The sequence below is a fragment of the Balaenoptera musculus genome, chromosome 4, assembly GCF_009873245.2.
Source record: "Balaenoptera musculus isolate JJ_BM4_2016_0621 chromosome 4, mBalMus1.pri.v3, whole genome shotgun sequence".
Lineage (NCBI taxonomy): Eukaryota > Metazoa > Chordata > Mammalia > Artiodactyla > Balaenopteridae > Balaenoptera > Balaenoptera musculus.
The window spans coordinates 144,591,565-144,609,883 of record NC_045788.1 but is presented as its reverse complement, the minus strand read 5'-3'; the positions used below and the strand labels follow the sequence as shown (position 1 = coordinate 144,609,883).

Sequence of the window (18,319 nt, the reverse complement as noted above, 5' to 3'; positions counted from 1 at the left end):
GCCTCACGTAGGCTCTGTGTGGTTCTTCCTTCGCAGGTTAAGGCGGCTCAGAAACAAGGTGGCGCACCAGATGAAGGTTCAGCACTTCTACCAGCAGCTGCTGAGGTTGGTCACCCCCCCGCCCGCCGTGTACGCTGCTCCTGCCGGGGGCTCGCGTGGTGGCTCACCTGTGGTGCTCTGTCCCTTCCAGGGACGCGGCATGGGCGCCCCTGGACCTGCCATCCCTCGTGGCTGAGCACCTCCCGGGGCGGCAGGAGCGCGTGTTTTGGAAGCTGGTGCTGGTGTTGCCTGATGGAGAAGAGCAGTCCCCAGGGAGCCCTGGCAGGTCAGGGAGGTTTCCCCCTGTGGGGCTGGGTGCTGAGCAAGCGGCCGGGAGGCGGAGTGACTTCTCCAGAGCATCTGGGAGCTGAGTGGTGCACACGGGGGTGGCCGGGTGTCGGCCCAGTGTGCTCCTCTCCTCCGGGGGACCCTGACGCCTGCTTTCATTTTGATGCTTAGTTTTGCAGGCTGTTTTGTTTGTTATTTGAAGTTGACGCTTTAGATTTTTCACATTTTTATTTTGTACAGTTGGCAACAGTCTTTGTCCAAAAACATTTCAGACTTGATTGTGACTTAAAGCTATGCTGAGGTATATTGATTAGAGCCTGCTTCATTTTAGACTCTTGGGGAAGACAGTTTAGTTTGTTTGCTATAGTTCCATTTTTTCCTTAGGTAAAAAACTTCTGGCGTTTTTAAAAAGAAATAGAAAAAGTTGACATAGCATAATTTCTTATAACCAAGTTGCTTCCAGAAACCATACTTTTAAAGCAACTACAGAACGTGTTACTTTTCTTTTTTAGATGTAATTCACATATCATAAATTTCTCCCATTTGAAGTGTACATTTCACTGGTTTTAGTATATTCACAGAGTTGTATAACCATCACAACTATCTAATTGCAGAACATTTTTTCACCTAAAAAGAAATCCATGCCCATTAGCAGTCCATCCCTCCTTACCTGCAGCCCCTGGCAACTACTAATCTGTTTTCTGTCTCTATTCATTTGCCTATTCTGGACATTTCATACAAATAGAACCCGAAAACATGTAGTCTTCTATGACTGGCATCTTTCACTTAGCATAATGTTTTCTAGGTTCATGCATGTTGTAGCATATATTAGTCCTTCATTTTGTGGCCGAATGATATTTGATTGCATGAATATATCACATTTTATTTCTCTGTTCATCAGTTGATGGGCATTTGTGGTGTTTCCACTTTTTGATTATTATGAATAATGCTTCTGTGAACATTGACGTGTAAGTGTTTGTGTGGACATATGTTTGCAGTTATTTTAGTTACATACCTAGGAGTGGAATTGCTGGGTTGTATGGTAGACTCTAAGGACCTTTTCTGTTGCTCAAAATCTTTTCTTAGTGCTTCAAAATCATAAATCACATTAGAATGAGTGGCTTCTCAAATATATAACCCAGTAGAGTTCCTAACTCCATTTAAAAAATCACAGCCTGTTTATTAGTTCAGATCAACTTTATAGTAAGATTTGGTGTTTGTGGATTTACATCTGTGCAATATTTCTCTTTGTAGTTCGAATTTAGGATTAGACTCTCCTTCAAGTGTTACTTTCTTTTATTCACAGAATTCTAGCAAATTGGTTAAAGGTCAAGTTCATAGGAGATGATGGCTCAGTGGATGACACATGCCGTGATGTTGGTGGCATTCAGACACTCACTCTCTTTAACACTCTCAGCAGCAAGGGGAATGAGACAGTTTCTGTCAGTGTGTGCATCAAGGTGAGTGACCGTCACTTAGTGTATTTACTTCTGTGGTTTTCTCATTTGCACTCACTCCCAGGCATGACTGGAATCATGTAACTTCCCTGAAGTGGCCCTGAAACAATGTGGGAGGCTCAGAAGCAAGTGTCGTATCTGTTCCTCCTTGCGTCTTGACGACATCCCATGCACACCCCCTTGGTGTGAGAGACCAGGCTAGATTCTCAGGAGTGCAGTGAATCTTAACTGTCTTGGGTCACAGACCTCTCTTTGAGAACTTGGTGAAAACCCAGAACAATCCTGAAAAGTACATATGTTCACCTATAATTCAGAAGCCCTGAATTCCACGGACCTCTGGTAACTAACCCAAGAGGGATGAGACAGAGCATTACAAAAAAATGCAGTGGCTGTTGCATCTCATATGGTCTGTCAGCTGCTGAAATCTTTGTTAAAATAGCTTCCTGATATATCAGGTCTTACCAAAAGACTAATGCTTTTTAATCCTATGCAGTTTTCACATAGGTTCAGTATTGGGCATTTCAGGTTACTTGTTTTTGTTTTACATTAAAGTTGTCCTCAGTTTTTGATTATAAGTTCTAATTTTCTTTCCTTTCGTTTCCTTTCCCTTTCTGCCTTACTTCCTTCCTCTCTCTTTCTCTCCCTCTCCCTCTCTCTCTCTCTCTCTTTCTTTCTCTCTCTCTCGGCTGCGTTGGGTCTTCGTTGCTGCACGTGGGCTTTCTCTAGTTGCGACGAGCGGGGTCTACTCTTCGTTGCAGTGCACGGGCTTCTCATTGCAGTGGCTTCTCTTGTTACGGAGCACGGGCTCGAGGTGCGCAGACTTCAGTAGTTGTGGCACACGGGCTCAGTAGTTGTGGCGCATGGGCTTAGTTGCTCCACAGCATGTGGGATCTTCCCAGACCAGGGATCGAACCCATGTCCCCTGCATTGGCAGGCAGATTCTTAACCACTGCGCCACCAGGGAAGTCCCTAATTTTTGTTCTTTATAGGTGTTTGTACAATACTGAGCTTAATTGGTTCCCTGAGAGATTCTTGTTTAATGAGAACCTGTTTCCTCATTAGATTCAGACTTGCATAAATGAATTCGAGGTTTTACTGTGTGTGTTCAGAAATAAAACCAGATGTGTATTTTATTTACTTAGAAAATAGCAGTGCAGGGCAGGAAGTGTGGGCTTCAGCATTGAGCAGACCTGGTATTGGTAGCTGCTGCGGTGGCCAGCTGTCCAACCTGGGCCTGGTGCCTTCCATAGTGTGGTGATCACGACCGGCGGCGTGCTCAGAGCAGGGCCCAGTGGAAGCGGCCCTCCCCACCGCGTCCTGACCTGAAGGTCTCCACTCCAGACCTCTCCTCTTCCTGACAGTCACCTTCATGGCACACCCGGACATCTGCATGTGACACTCCACTGCATGTTCCTTCTGTCCTTGGAACTGCTTCAAATTGTAGTTTGACTATAGGATTTTTGTTTGTTTCTTTCCATTTAAATACTATTTATTGTATTTCTTAAATGTGAAAGTAATACATATATAAAACTTTAAAAATATAAGGAAATACAGAGGAAGTATAAAGATTATAAGAGCCATCTAAGCTCTCACCATTCAGAGGTAACAGAAACATCTTGGGGCATGTACTTCCCTTTTTCCTATGATGACAAAGTCAAACTTCACCTACTGGACAATTAGTTTGTTCTTGCCTTTATTCTTAAAATTTTAAGTCAAAATAATACTTGCATGTAGTTAAAAACTCAGATAGCACCACATGATTTATGATGAGAAATTGCAGCCCCTGCCCCTTCTTCTAGCTCCTTTCCCCAAGGCTTGACTTCTGTCCTGTTTCCATATCATGTCCTTACTCTGCCATTTCTCTTATTTATCCACTTTAGATGTTCTCTGCCGACTTTGCATTAAAATATGTGTATTAGTTATCTATTGCTACATAGCAGGTTACCTCCAAATGTGGCAGCTTTGGGAATTCCCTGGCGGTCCAGTGGTTAGGATTCCGCGTTTCCACTGCAGGGGGCCTGGGTTCGATCCCTGGTTGGGGAACTAAGACCCTGCATGCCGTGCAGCACGGCCAAAAAAACCAAAAAACAAAAAACATCCAAATGTGGCAGCTTTAAATAACAAACGTTCGTTACTCACAATTTCTGTGGGGCAGAAGTCCAGGTGTGGCTTAAATGGGCCCTCTGGCTCGGGATTCCTCACCAGGTGTAAGTCAAGATGTAGGCCAGGGCTCTGGTCTCCTCGGAAAGCTCACTCTCGTGGTTGTTGGCAGGATTCACTTCCCTGCAGGCCACGCCACGTGGGCTTCTGTGAGGCAGCTCACAACAGGGCATCAGCTGGCTCCCGTCAGCTGAGCAAGCTGGCATAATCTCTTTGTAGCCTAATCTTAGAGGTGGCATCCCATTACGTTTGTCTGATACTGTTAGAAGCGTGTCACTAGGCCCAGCTCACACTCAGGGCAGGTGACGGTGCATGGACATCAGCACGAGGAGGTGGCATCGTGGGGGCCGTCCTGGGGCTGCACACCCCACTATGGGAGGCGTGAACTCTTCATACCCCAGTTCCTCGCAGCCTCCCCATCTTCCAGGTGGCTACATCATTACTTTATATTATCTCAGCAAGTGGGGTCATGTGGGTCCGCGTGTTGCGTGTGTGTGCACGCGCGCTGTGTGACGGCTATTTGCCCCAGAACCGGCAAGTGTTCTGTGACTACATTTGTTTATTTTTTTGCAAGCAGTAGTTGTCTCATTATCTTACTTAAGTAGTTTTACCTTCATCTTTCATTAATAATTACCCAAACGTGCCGGCACATGGGCTGTACATGTCTTAGTAGAGTTTTCTAAATGTCCTGTCACTTCACCTTATCCCTCCGAGAAGGCGCCATCCTCCTGCTCCCCTTGAGGCTGATAACGTGTCCCAGGGTATGGCTGCCGCTGTGGCCTCCAGACCAAGAGCTCAGTCCTGCTCTTCCACCCCTAACCCTGGCCTTGGGCAGGGTCCTCGTGGCCGGGCGCCGCCTGTGGGTCAGTGCTCTTACTCATGATTCGGTTTTGCCAGGGAGGGAGGAGCTAAAACAAATAGCCTGGGGCCACACAGCTGCTCCGTGGTGCCACTGTGCACAGGGACCCTTGAGGACGAAGTGAGTTATACATACAGAGCGCACAGTCCGACACATCAGGCACTTGCTCGGTGCTGCCATTGGCGGCAGCAGCAGCAGCAGCAAGATGTTTTCTTGGTTTAGTCTCTTGTTTGATGGAGCACATTTTCCACTTTCTTCCAAAGGAAGAGTGCGTGGGAGGAGAATTTTTGGTGTTCTTGCCTGTCTGAAAATGTATTTACCCTCACATTTGCTTCATAGTTTAGCTAGGTTTATAGAATTATGGGTTGAAAGTTATTTTCCTTCTAGTTTGCTCCACTGTCACCTGCCGTCCAGCATTGCTGTTGAGATGTCTGAAACTGTTCTGTTCCTTTCTCTGTGGCCCACTTTGTTTCTCTTTGGAAGCCTGCACTCTGTCCCTGGCGCTCTGGTGCTGACTTCCTTCCCTCATCATTTGGGCTTGGTGGGTCCTTGTGGGCTGGAGACTGACGTTTTTCCATCTTGATGACATCTGCTTTCCTTCTCATTTATTCTCTTCTCTCTTGAACTCCTATTAGACTGATGTTTGACCTCATCAGTTGAGCCTCTGAGCCTCTTAATCCTTTCTATCCCATTTTCTCTCTTGTTTTTTAATACTGTTTTCTGGGAGATTTCCTTGACTTTGTATTCCAAATGTTCTATTGAGTTTTTAATAGTATATATATTATTGATTTCCTTTTTCTTGTCCTTATTTGACTTTTTCATATCATCTTATGACTGTTTCCAGAGGGAGGCATCCTCAGAGGAAATTAGGATTTTTGCATAAGTTTTCTTAGGTGCCGTGCGGTATCTGTCTCCTTTGGGTTTCTTTCTTTCTTTTTTTTTTTTTTTAATTTTAAAAAATTTTTGGCTGCGTTGGGTCTTTGTTGCTGCACACAGGCTTTCTCTATTTGTAGTGAGTGGGGGCTACTCTTCATTGCAGTGTGCAGGCTTCTCATTGTGGTGGCTTCTCTTGTTGCGGAGCACAGGCTCTAGGTGTGTGGGCTTCAGTAGTTATGGCACGTGGGCTCAGTAGTTGTGGCTCATGGGCTCTAGACCGCAGGCTCAGTAGTTGTGGTGCACGGGCTTAGTTGCTCCACGGCACGTGGGATCTTCCTGGACCAGCGATCCAACCCGTGTCCCCTGCATTGGCAGGCGGATTCTTAACCACCAGGGAAGCCACCAGGGAAGTCCCGGCTTACTCGTTTTTTACAAGCCTGTTTGAGGTAATTGTTAAGATTAAATTGCTCCAACACAAGTCTAGCCAGAGGCTGAATTACCTATGACTAATTTTCATACTAATTCTCGGCCTCACGGAGGGAGGCTGACCTGGCGTGCGGTGAGCATTTGGCTCTGCTCACTCTGGGACCGAAGCTCACTGTTGATTTGTCCCCTGGTGCATCCATCTTGATGGTCTGGGTGCTGTTCCAGGTGGCCCACGGTGCTCTTAGCGACTGTGCCCTCGATGCTGTGGAGACACAGAAGGAGCTCCTGGGAGCCAGTGGGCTCATGCTGCTGCTTCCTCCCAAAGTGAAGAGCGAGGACTTGGCGGAGGAGGACGTGTACTGGCTGTCGGCGTTGCTGCAGATCAAGCAGCTCCTGCAGGCCAAGCCCTTCCAGCCTGCGCTTCCGCTGGTGGTTCTTGTGTCCAGCCCGGGAGGGGACGCCGTGGAGAAGGAAGTGGAAGCTGGTGTGTGAAGGCAGTTCCATTTATGAGCTGGCATGTTTAATAAGTGGGTAGAGCCGGGGGTATGAGAAAGTGCTGGCAGTGTGGTGTCTGGAGTCATGTGACAGCAGCTGCTGCAGTGACTGGGGGCGGGGCAGGGCTGGGCGGGGTCAGAGCGGTGAGATGCCTTTGCTCGCCTGCAGACCTCTACCAGGAGACAGGTGACCTGCGTCTGTTTGTCTTAAAGGTCTGATGCTACAGGATTTGGTTTCAGCTAAGCTGATTTCAGATTATACCGTTATTGAGATCCCTGATTCCATTAGTGATTTACAAGGCACGACTAAGGTAAGGTTTCATCATTTTTAAAGGTCCAACAAGATATTTCAGTTTTTTCCCTTTCACTCTATCTTGAATTTAGTGTATATTACTGCTTGCATTTTTAATTTTATGTTTTGACAGGAAACTTTCTAAAAATATAAGCAGAAATCAAAATAAAAGATAAAATTTGCCCACAGTCCTGCTATCGGCAATAAATTAAATTGTTTGTGTAAATTTTTTTAGAGCTTTTGTTGTTATGGATTTAAAATATGACAATTCATGTCTTGTATATGAGGGTCAGATGTATAATTATTTTTGTAAGTGGTTGTCCTTGGAATATGAAGAAATAATGTTTTCAGAAGTTTCCTTAAAAAAGGAAGTCTGTGCTGACAATTACATTTAGGGAAAGAAGTGCCAGGAGTTAAAATAAAAGTAACTACAGGAAGAAAGGTAACTACAGGCTGTGAAAGCATCCAGGCATGCAGTGAAGCTGTTAGTCCCTCTAAGAACAGGAAGACGCGGCTTCCTTTTCCGTGTGAGGTGAAGAGGACGTGCAGGGCTGGCTTCCCTTGGGCCTCCAGCCCTTCCGGGGCGATCCTTCAGGCCACGCCCCTCGGGGGCGAGGGCCACGGGAGCCCTTCTCGGGGTCCCTGCTGTGTGGGTCTCCAGGGCCCTGGGAGACCAAACTCAACTGCAGTGGCAGCGTCTGCTCCCCCTCCTGGTGCGGTTGAGAGGCTGCTGCTCCCGTGGCACCTGCTGTGGCAGCCGTGGGAGGGGCGCCTTCAGCAGTCTCTTCCTGAAAAACAGCGTGAATTGTTGAACCAGATCTCTCCCCACTGTCTTTGCTTCTCAGGTTTCGCAGGCTGTGCAGTGGCTGGTCTCCCACTGCCCCAGTGCCCTTGACCTTTGTTGCCAGACCCTCATTCAGTACGTGGAAGATGGCGTTAGCCGGGAGTTTAGCGGCCGGTTTTTCCACGACAGAAGAGAGCGGAGGCTAGGCGGCCTGGCCCCGCAGGAGCCAAGCGCCGTCATCGAGCTGTTCAACAGCGTGCTGAGCTTCCTGGCCTCTGTAGTGTCCTCCGCGCAGCTCTGTGACCTGTCCTGGCCTGTCACTGAGTTCACCGAGGCAGGGGGCAGCCGGCTGCTTCCTCACCTTCACTGGAACACCCCGGAGCACCTGGCCTGGCTGAGGCAGGCTGTCCTTGGCTTCCAGCTCCCACAGATGGACCTTCCGCCCCCGGGAGGTGCGTGCTCGTGCTGAGGGGTACTGGCTGGGAAGCAGTGTGGTGCGGCCGAGTTCCCCGTCTCCTTCTTGCTGTAGAGACGCCCTGGCAGGTGTTGGGCGCCGGTGTGAGGTGGTCCTCCTCCACTGGGCACTCCGGCCCCACACTGCCTTTGGATGCGGGAGTCAGGACGAGCTGGGGTTCTGTGGAGTGAGCCCTGTTGGCCCCTCACCACCATCTGAGCGGCCTGGGGGCACCTGTTCCGTCCTGGGAGGAAGGTGTCAGGAGGAGTGCCGCGCCCCAGGCCTGGGATCCTCAGTCAACAGCAGGTCCCGTCCTGCCTGTGCCACGGCATCTGGGAGCAAGAGGCATGGGGGCTGTGCGGTCCCGTCCCCACGCTGCTGGCTCTGCTGGGGCCACGGCACTCAGTGCTGCGTTAACACCAGTGTTCCTTCTTTGTCAAAGAAGTTCGTTCTGTGGCTCCGGCTGTGCCCGAGTGAGGCTTTCGGGCTGTTCTCACGCAGCCTTTATGGGTCCCTGTGCTGTGAGGAGGCTGCCCCTTCCCTTGCCGATGCTGTTAGCAGGGAACGAGGCTGTGTGTGCTCACGTGACGCAGCACGTGGCCTTCGCGGGGCCATCTCCTTTAGCCCATGTGGAACGGAGGCCTCAGGCATCATTCTGAATCTTGAGGTGCAGTCTCCAGTAGGCCTAACAGGCATTTGCTACTGAAGGAACCCAAAGGGAAACAAACCGCACTGCGCAAATCCTCTGCCGTGAGCTAGGTCTGGGCTCCCCAAGAGAAGCCCGTGCCTCTGGGAGCAGACCTCCCTGAGTGCTTGGTCAAATATGGATTCCTGCATGCATCTGCAGGCCTGTGCAGTCAAAGCCTCTAGGATGGACCCTTTGTTGTGAATTCTGACCTGGGTGGCTGCATCCCTTACCTGGACATGGGGAGGGAGATGTTCTTTCTTTAACAGCTGTGGTTCTGTTGTATTCAGAGTTGAAGGCAGACTTCTCAGCTACATAGTTGCCTTTTCCTAGGAAAATACAGAGTGAAGAACATTGCACGTAGATTTGCACCAAGCCCTGTGACTCATGCGGTGCTTTCTCTCCAGCTCCCTGGCTCCCCGTGTGCTCCATGGTTGTGCAGTACACCTCCCAGATCCCCAGCTCTCTCCAGACGCAGCCTGTCCTGCAGTCCCAGGTGGAGAGCCTGCTCCACAGCACGTACCGCAGGTGGAAGAGCAAGAGCCCCTCCCCAGGCCAGGGGGCGCGGCCCTCAGTTGCCGAGATCCCGTGGGATGACATCATCGCCTTGTGCATCAACCACAGGCTGAGGGACTGGACACCCCCCAGGCTTCCCGTCACATCAGGTAGTTAGTGCTTGGTGCCGTGGGCCGGCTCCTCAGGAGACTTTCCTGGTCCAGTTTCAGCAAAGGAAGACGTTTACTTGACGGTTGTTTCCTTCCTGCGGGTCCCCACCCTTCCTTTCCTTAGGGCTACCTCTCCAAGCCAGTGACCTCCAGGTGACTTATAAACATTGGGAAGAGCTGAGAAGGTTCCAGGAGAGCCTGCACTCATCTCCCTGAAATGGGCCCCCAAGGCTGGCTTTAGAGAGACTTCTCTGAGTAGTCACACTGGCCATGCAGGTCTGGACGTGAGCCTCTCTGGACCTTGAATGACCCATGGACACTTGGAGCATATTTAGCTCAAGCATGGGAGTCACATAATTGTGCGACTTTAATTGGAAGGGCTAGTCCTTAAGTCAGTGAATTTAAGCAGACGTCAAGTGGTCACCTGTCGCTCTTTTGATATTCTTTTCTCTTCTTATTTTTGTATCGTTTTCTCAGAGGCACTGACTAAAGATGGTCAGATATATGTGTATTTTTTTAAAAACCATTTGAAAAAATACGACGTTCCTTTGTCGTGGGAACAAGCCAGAATGCAGACGCAGAAGGAGCTACAGTTCAGTCAGAGCCGGTGAGATCTGTGTTCAGTGTGTGTTTCTGTCATCCCTCAGCCAAGAGAGTGAGCTGTATTCTCTAATAGAGTATACAGCAGAAATTCACATCCTATACGTGAAATCCAGCCCATTGTGGGGAGATTCAGACAGATACTCGAGGAACAGATCATTCCCATGGAGTAGAAGCTGTTGTCGAGGAGAGGGAAACAAGAATCTCATTGCATTTATTGGACAAACCTGACCCTGAAGTCGTAACATAACCAGGAGAGTGCAGACAAAAGAAAGCTGTTGTCTGATCTCACTTACAAACCTGGTTCAAAAATACTAAGTAAAATGTTGGCACATGCAGTTTTGCAGTACATAAAAAACTCACAAGCTCGCTTTATACCATGCTATACAATATCAACAGTAGAAATCTATTCGTGTAATTGGCTGCCATAACAGAAAAATAAGCGATCATTTCACTAGGTGTTGAAAAGTTTTCCTTAAAATTTATACCCATTCCTTCTCCCTCTCTCCAAGAAAAAAATTTATACCCATTCCTGATAAAATTTCTTATGAAACTTGGGTAAAAAAGTTCTTTAGCTTGATAGGGCTGTCTACCATAAAACTACTAAAAAACCCCCCATGCTTCTTGGTAAAACATCAGAAACACTGAAGTTAGAACCAGACTTGAGCTGCCCTGACATCACTGCTGTTCACTGTTGTCCTGGAGACCCTGCCCAGTTTAGGGCATAAATATCAAGAGAGGAAGACCTATTATTTCCAGACAGTAAAATTGTCAGTTCAGGATCATCGACAGTCACACCCTTAGAACTGTTCAGCATTCAGCAAGGTGATCAGACAGGTCAACCTACAACGTACAGAAATTCTCACTCACAGCAGCAACAAATCTAGAACATATGGACACAAACTGACCAGGAGAGGTGCTAAACCCCTGGGATTCTCAGGGCCCTGAAGGTGCAAAGAAAACCTTGAATAAATGAGGGGCAGGCTAGGCTTTGCTGACTGGAGGACGCAATGCTATAAAGATGTCAGTTCTCAAACTATGAAGTCAGGGCATTTCTAATCAAAAGCCCAAAAGGATGTTTCCGCCTGGTCTTGACAAGTTAATTCTAGAATTCATCAGGATGAGGAAATGTGTAGCAATTGCTGAGAAAATTTTGAATAAGAATAACAAGGAAGGTCTGCTCAGCCTGATCTCAAAACATATAATAAAGTTACAGTAGACAAATGGATCAGAATAGAAAGTGCAAGAACAGAACCATATGTGATAAAAGTACCATGCCAAATGAGGGAAATTAATGCAGAGAGGACAGACTTTGGCCTCTGTTTACAAAAAGCATTAGACCCTCGTCTCCTGCTGCTGTAAACATTACTTCCAGGGGAATTTCCTGGCGGGCCAGTGGTTAGGACTTGGCGCTTTCACTGCCCAGGACCCGGGTTCAATCCCTGGTCAGAAAACTAGGATCCCGCAGGCCTCGCATCACAGCAAAAAAAAAAAAAAAAAAAAAATCCAGATGGATTTAGGAGCTACGTGAAAAATAAGAACCTTGCCAGTATTAAGGAAAAACAGAGACTGCTGATGACCCTGGAATGGGAAGCAAAACTCAAAGAGTAGAGAAGCTTTGGGAGCCCTGCTGCCCAGGAGAGGGGAAGCTGCTGCAAGGCAGAGGCTGCCCTCCCTCTGCGCCCGTGCCTGACCCCAAAGCACCCCACTCTACCTGATGCCAGAGGAACCCTTTCTCCCTCTCTTTCCTGACCGTAAGCATTTCAAAACGTTTACTTACAGTTTGGGGATAAGGTCTTTTCATCCTTCTGCAAACAAGCTTCCCACTCGGTTACTTCACGGGCACCGCAAAGGGAAGAGAGGTGTGGAGCGTGGCCGAGAGGGGCAGATTCCCAGCACCGAGGACCTGATGCACGGAGCCTCTGCCCAGGAGCTCCTGGCCCAGTGTCTGTCCAGCAGCCTGCTGCTGGAGAAAGAGGAGAGCAAGAGGTGAAGCCCGTTTTCGGGGTTCGTTTTGTCCTTTAGGCCGCTTCACGCTGGGTTAGCAAGGATCCCAGGGACAAGACTGTTTAAAAAAGAAGGCAGGTCAGACGTGTGAAGGGTAAGCTCTTTGAGGACAGAGGCAGTGCCCTCGATAGTGTGCCTGCGATTGTTTTATTATTTGAATCGGTTTTCGTTGATTGTTTATCACTGAAAGTCCTGAGTCTCCTAGTGGGGAGTGAGTGTAGCTGGCTAACTAAGCCTCTGTGGCACGTGGCTGGCGTGCGCTCTGCCCGTCTGGCCAGGCTGGGCGTTGGTGCATTCCCACACTGCGGGTGTGCAGGAGCTGGAGCAGGGCTTCCTCTGCCTCCCCACCACCCGTGTTCATGGTTTTACTGAGGAAGAAGAGACGGCAAGAAGGGAGTTTCCCCTGTCGTCCTCATGCCTCCCCCTGCCCCGTCCTCTCCAGCAGCCTCCGTGTCCAGCCTGTAGGCAAGGTCAGCCCCTCCCTTTGGCTGGACTGTCGTCTCCCACCCACTCAAGGACACTAGTCCAGTGAGAGTCCTTCACTCGCCCATCAGCATACAAACGTGAAAACAGGCTGCCACTTCTGTCTTGGCCCCATTTCCCTCTCTAGTCACCACCCCCATGTTTCTGCTCCCTTAACAGTGAACTCCTCAAAAACAGTGTGATTCTCCCTTCTCCAGTCCTCTTTCCCAGCCTTCTGCAGCCCATCCCTGCCCCAGGGTGTCTGCTGTGGTCAGGGTACTGCAGCCTGCACACGGCTGAACTGACCATGAACCCCAGCCCCCAGCAGCCCCAAGTGTTCCCTCCCGCCTCCTGCCGACCTGCCCAGGCTCACTCTGCAGACCTTCTCTCTGTGTTAGCTGCACCTACTCCCCAGGGATTTCATCCAGTTTAATGGATTTTTTAAGAAGCGTCAATATTCTGACAACTCCAAGTTATATCTCCAACCTTGAGACTTGAACTCCAGATTTGAATACTGCAGTCTTCCCTGAACCCTTCATTAGACATCTATTGGATGCCTGATGGCCATCTCAACGCTAACATACCCCAAATCCAGTTGCCGATTTCTCCCAGCCGGCCCCTCCTGCCGTGGTCGTCTCAGTTGGTGGCGGCTCCACCCTTCCAGCTCCCCAGGCCAGACGCCCGGGAGTCACCCCTCTACATCCAGTCCACCCACAAATCCCATTGGCTCTGTTCAAAATATGTTCAGAATTGGACCATTTTTGCAGTAGTCTGTAGTCAGTCTTAGCAGACCTGGTGTGAGCCTTTCAAGTGTGAGGCAGAGGTCATGTTTCTCCTGTGCTCACAACCTTCCAGTGGCTTCCTCTCACCAAATCAAAGGCAGAACCCTCACAAGGGGGGCAAGGCCCTGTGCGATCCACCTCCCATTTCCTTTCTGACCTCTGCTCCTTGCTGCATCATACTAGGCAGTGCACAGGCAGGCCTTGGTGTTAGCCGTTCCTTTTGCCTGGGACTCCCAGCCACCCCCTAATATCCCCGTGGCCCACCTTGTGCTCACTTCTGGCCTCTGCTCACATCTGCTCAGTGAGGACCTCCTTACCCATCTCACCAGTCCCCCCTGTCTCCATGTCTTTGCCTTGTCTTTCTTGTCTTCAGACGTCTCCTTTGTCTTCCCTCACTAGAGTGTCAGCTGCCTCCAGCTGGGCCTTGTCTGTTCTGTCTTCAGTGCTGTGTCCCTGGTACCCAGAATGATGCCTAGCATTTGGTGGAGCCTTGATAAAGATGTGTTGGGAGAGTGAATGAATGTGTCATGATTTCTAAAAGTAGATTTTCCTAGGTCTGTATCATTTAAGCAGTTTGGATCAGATTATTTTTCTTTAGAAAACAAGTATATGGAGTGGACAGCTCTGGAGTATGTTAGGTGGCAGTGCGATGTTATTTTGGGTTAATTTTAAACTAAAGCAGCAATCCGTACATTTTGGATAATCCAAAGAGATACAAATTAATTATAGACACATAATAGCAAAATAAGCCAGAGAAGATAAACCAAATGAGAGAAGTACAAGTACTGTTAAAAACCAGTTGTTTTGGATAAATGCCACCTTTTTCTTTAAATATAAATCAGGTTTATAAGTTAAAGAGAAGATACTAAATTTTTTTAAACGGTGCTTTTCTGCTTCTTAGTTGATGTCATAACTTAGTTCCACCCTTAGTAAAAAGCGAAGCTTTAAAAAATTTAAAGCATATATAGGAGAAAAGTGAGTGATAGTTAAATTTTTGCTTCCTAATGCTCAAATGTTTCAGGTTTGCAGATCAACTTCAGCAGTGGTTGTCAGAGGACTCGGGAGCATTTACAGATTCAACTTCCCTTCCACTCTACCTTCCTCATACTCTGGTGTCTCTGCCTCAGACTATCGAACCTGTGATGAAAACATCTACAACTACTAGCCTTCAGGTGAGAAGAGAGTACATTTGGCATTTATATTAGACTTAACAACTGAGAGAATGACTGGGAAAAAAGTAATGTCTCGAGTCATAGTATGATGTCATGATGACCAATAAATTATTAGCTTAAATTAGATATTTTCTTAAACTTAATCTGTCAGTATTATAGTGGCCCAACTAATTCTCAGTTTCTGCTTATGAAATGAATGAAGAATGGAATTGAAACATGCTTAACTGAACAAAACCCATAACCATGTTATGCTGACATGCAGTAAAGTTTTGAGGAGAAAAACAAAGGTGACAACAGTGGTTCGGTTTATGGAGCACATACTGTCCAAGCTTTGGCATCACCCGGACCTCCCTTCTGGTATTAATTTTCCCTAAGGAAAATTAATGAATGAGGAGGGTATGCTCACAGAAGTCAAGGGCCTCACCCAAGAGTGTTCAGCTGGTCAGTGGCAATGCTGCTTTTTAAAGCCAGACCCAACTGGCTCCGAAGCTCAAGGTCTTTCTACCTCACCATTCTTCCTTCAGTGATAAAAGAAACAAAAGCAGAGTTTATATGTATAATGCTGGACAGGCAAAATGTATGCTCCTGGATTGGCTTTTAGGAAGCCCTTCAATTGCGGAGAAAAAGAAATTAAGATGACATACTATTTCCAATTATTAGTTTGGCAGACACCTTAAAAATATTTGTACTCTTTGACTTAACAATTCTGCCTTAAAGAAATTACTGATGACAAAAGTTAATGTATTTTTGTTCACTGTAGCATTAATTATAGTACATAAAAGTGGAAACTAAACATCCAAAGATGAGAGTCTGGTTCAGCGATTACAATACATATGATGGAATAGTTCGTAGCTCTTGATAACAATATCTTTATAAAAACGACTAGAAGTTGTTCATGGTAGAATCAGAAGTGGAGGGACTTCCCTGGTAGTCCAATGGTTAAGACTCTGCGCTTCCAATGCAGGGGGTGTGGGTTTGATCCCTGGTAGGGGAACTAAGATCCCACATGCCATGCGGCATGGCCAGAAAAGAAAATTTAAAAATATAAATAAAGAATCAGAAGAGGAAACATTCCATGGCAGATGATGCCAGCTGTATGTGTATGTGCTGGAAGGGGCTGGAAGGATGTGTGATAGATGCCAAGAGACGGGTTTGTTGAGCCTAGCAGGCCCCAGAAGAGGTTTCTAACATGAGTCAGATCTAGTGCCTTTAAAGAAAATATATCTTGGCTTGTGGATATCCCAAAACTATTTTTAGTTTCTTTTTTTGTTCAAATAGAATGACAGGACAGGGGAGCAACTGCAGATGTCAGAGGCAACAGGCACATCGCTGACCGAACGGCTGAAGCACCTAGAAAGGCTGATCTGGAGTTCAAGGGAAGAGGACGTTGCCTCTGAGCTCCATCTCTCTGCACTACTGGACATGGTGGACATTTGAGCTGCTGGACCTGAGAGAGGGTCTAGAAGATTTTCTTTTACTCAAAATAATGTTACTCTCAGATGCTTGATGCATGTTGGAATGTGATTATTAATCATGCAAATAAACCACTGGAATATCTAATGAGGTCTTCCTCAGTTTTCAGAATGAAAGGCTGTTTTCTCCTGTGTAATGTCTTCGATACTCTTACCTGTTTTCATGATCTCTTCTGTTGTCCACCAACACATGCTCTTACATTTCAGTGTGTAATGGTGGTCATTCATTGTCTTAGCAGCAGTGGCAGTCCCTGATGTGCCAGAATCAGTAGTGCAGGGATGAATAAGGTGCAGGGACCCTGCCCACCAGGCCTGCCCAGCTCACACCTCAGAGAGCCAACAGATGTACTGAGCCAACTGTATATGTACGTAGCTCTCTGAGGCACGGGGCATGTGCCAGGATTGGAAGCAGGGGGAGACAAGGGGATTGGGCGGAGGACAGAGCAGAATTCTTGGAGAGGAGTGCAGGGGTATACCCAAGAGGATGTGATGAAAACCTGGAGGTGCCAGTTTGGTATTACTGCCAAATGAGGGGATAGGCCAGACCGCCGAGACCCTTGCTGCTTTACTGTGAGTGCTATGGGAATCAGCTATTGGAGGATATTAGGCAGAGAAGTGATCTGGTCACATTTTGTTTCAGAAACTGCATATGGGGAACAACAGCAAGACAAGCAGTGGGTCTCGAAAGGGGGATGCTGCAGCCGTCCAGGTGAAAGAAGAGGGTACAATCCTGAGTCTGCTAGCAGTTGGTGTGGAGAGAAGGGAGACATTTGAGCCATATACAGAAAGAGGTATTAATAGACTTGATGCTGAGTATGACCATCAGTCTTAAATTGGCACTCAGCATCTCCCTACTGTATCCCACATCCCCTAGACTCTCTGAGAAAACTATTTCATATCTTCTTATTCTCTTCAAATCTACAACATTCCTAGATGATGACCTGCTTCTTATTTCACTGAGAAAAAAGAAGCACCAGGAACAGAACTTCCTCATCCTACCACCACCAAATCTACCAGCCAAACCCTGCATCCGCCAGAACAAACACTAATCAACTCTTAGGGATTTCTTCAGTGATTAACTTCATGTTTATCAGTAAAGACTTAAGTAATGCTATTTCTTAATCTCGATATTAGACATTATCTGTTGATTTCCTACAATAGAAAATGAGTCAGCTCTCTTATACTATCCTCTCTGCAACGTGTATCACCCACACATGCATACTACATTTCCTCTCCCACTGGTCTCCCAAAACGATTTAAGATGTTAGCTGAAATCTGCATTCAGAGTTCAGTATGACTGTATTGATACCGTTTGCTATCGAGCCCTGTATTGGTTTATGATTACATTTCCTTTAGGTACAACTTTCAGTTGTACCTGGAGTCAACTGCCTTGCTTTTTCATTTGCTTGGTTTTCTGTGTTCTTAGCACTACTTCACCCAAACCGCTCCTCGCTAAGTGTAAAGCTCCTCCCAACACTCAGGTGTCTCAGGTAATATGCTAGCTCCATTTTCTTTTGGAAATGAACCGCTGGGAACCCCCCCCCCACCCCGTCTTTGTGCCACCTTGGATGTTTCCTGGATTCTGAGTCATATATCTTCCTCTTCTGTGGTCTGCTTTCTCATTTTGATGGAGCTCATCTTTTAGAGCCTTCCGAGCTTGCATATCTAAAAGGTCTTTATTTCTACCCTTACGTTAGATTCATCGTTTGAATGGAAGTAGAATTTTACATTGGAAATTATTCCTCTGTGTTTTTGTTTGTTTTTTGTTACTGGGAGTTTTAAGATCATCTCTATCCCTGGTGGTCTCAAATTTCTCAACAACATGCTTGACGTATTGGTTTGCCTCCCCTATTCCCTGCCGAACTTACTGTGCTCAGCACGTTGTAGTGCTTTTTTCCAGTAGTTTTTGCAATGTAACAAACTACCCCAACCATAGCTTAAATTTGGGAAGGATAGGCTGGGCAGCTTTAAGGATAGGCTGGGCAGCTTTCTCTTGGGATCTCTCATGCAGTTGCAGTCAGGTATTGACTGCAGGCATTGGGACTGTGGCTATCTGAAGTCTTGACTCTGGCTGGATGTCTGAGACAGCTCACTTACATAGCGGGCAGGTGATGTTGCACTGTTGGCTAGGGGCTCAGCTGGGGCTTTCGACCTGAGTAGCTATATGTGACCTCATCATGTGGCTTGGCTTCCTCACAGCAAGGTGGCCTCAGATAGGACTTCTCACATGGCATCTCAGGGCTCCAAGTGCAAGTGCCCCAGTGAGCGAAATGCAAGCCCAGCTTTGGAATCTGTGCAGGATCACTTCCACTGCATTGTATTGGTTACAAGCATCTGGTTATAGA

General features: G+C 47.4%; 1 protein-coding gene across 3 annotated transcripts in view; it reads left to right on the top strand.

Moving 5' to 3' along the window:
• Positions 1–16,067, top strand: part of LOC118895017 (minichromosome maintenance complex component 3 associated protein) — a 42,020-nt gene extending 25,953 nt beyond the window's left edge. For 2 of the 3 annotated variants that reach the window (XM_036851882.1, XM_036851880.1), the window contains exons 19-29: positions 37–105; positions 191–325; positions 1,634–1,787; positions 6,331–6,589; positions 6,813–6,910; positions 7,737–8,127; positions 9,222–9,479; positions 9,957–10,086; positions 11,862–12,068; positions 14,352–14,502; positions 15,781–16,067. In XM_036851882.1, the coding sequence (XP_036707777.1) occupies positions 37–105; positions 191–325; positions 1,634–1,787; positions 6,331–6,589; positions 6,813–6,910; positions 7,737–8,127; positions 9,222–9,479; positions 9,957–10,086; positions 11,862–12,068; positions 14,352–14,502; positions 15,781–15,939 (2,011 nt within the window). In that variant the 3' untranslated portion in view covers positions 15,940–16,067. The remainder of the gene's footprint in view (positions 1–36; positions 106–190; positions 326–1,633; positions 1,788–6,330; positions 6,590–6,812; positions 6,911–7,736; positions 8,128–9,221; positions 9,480–9,956; positions 10,087–11,861; positions 12,069–14,351; positions 14,503–15,780) is intronic. The other variant, XM_036851881.1, reaches the window with a different exon arrangement.
• The last annotated feature ends 2,252 nt before the right edge of the window (positions 16,068–18,319 follow it).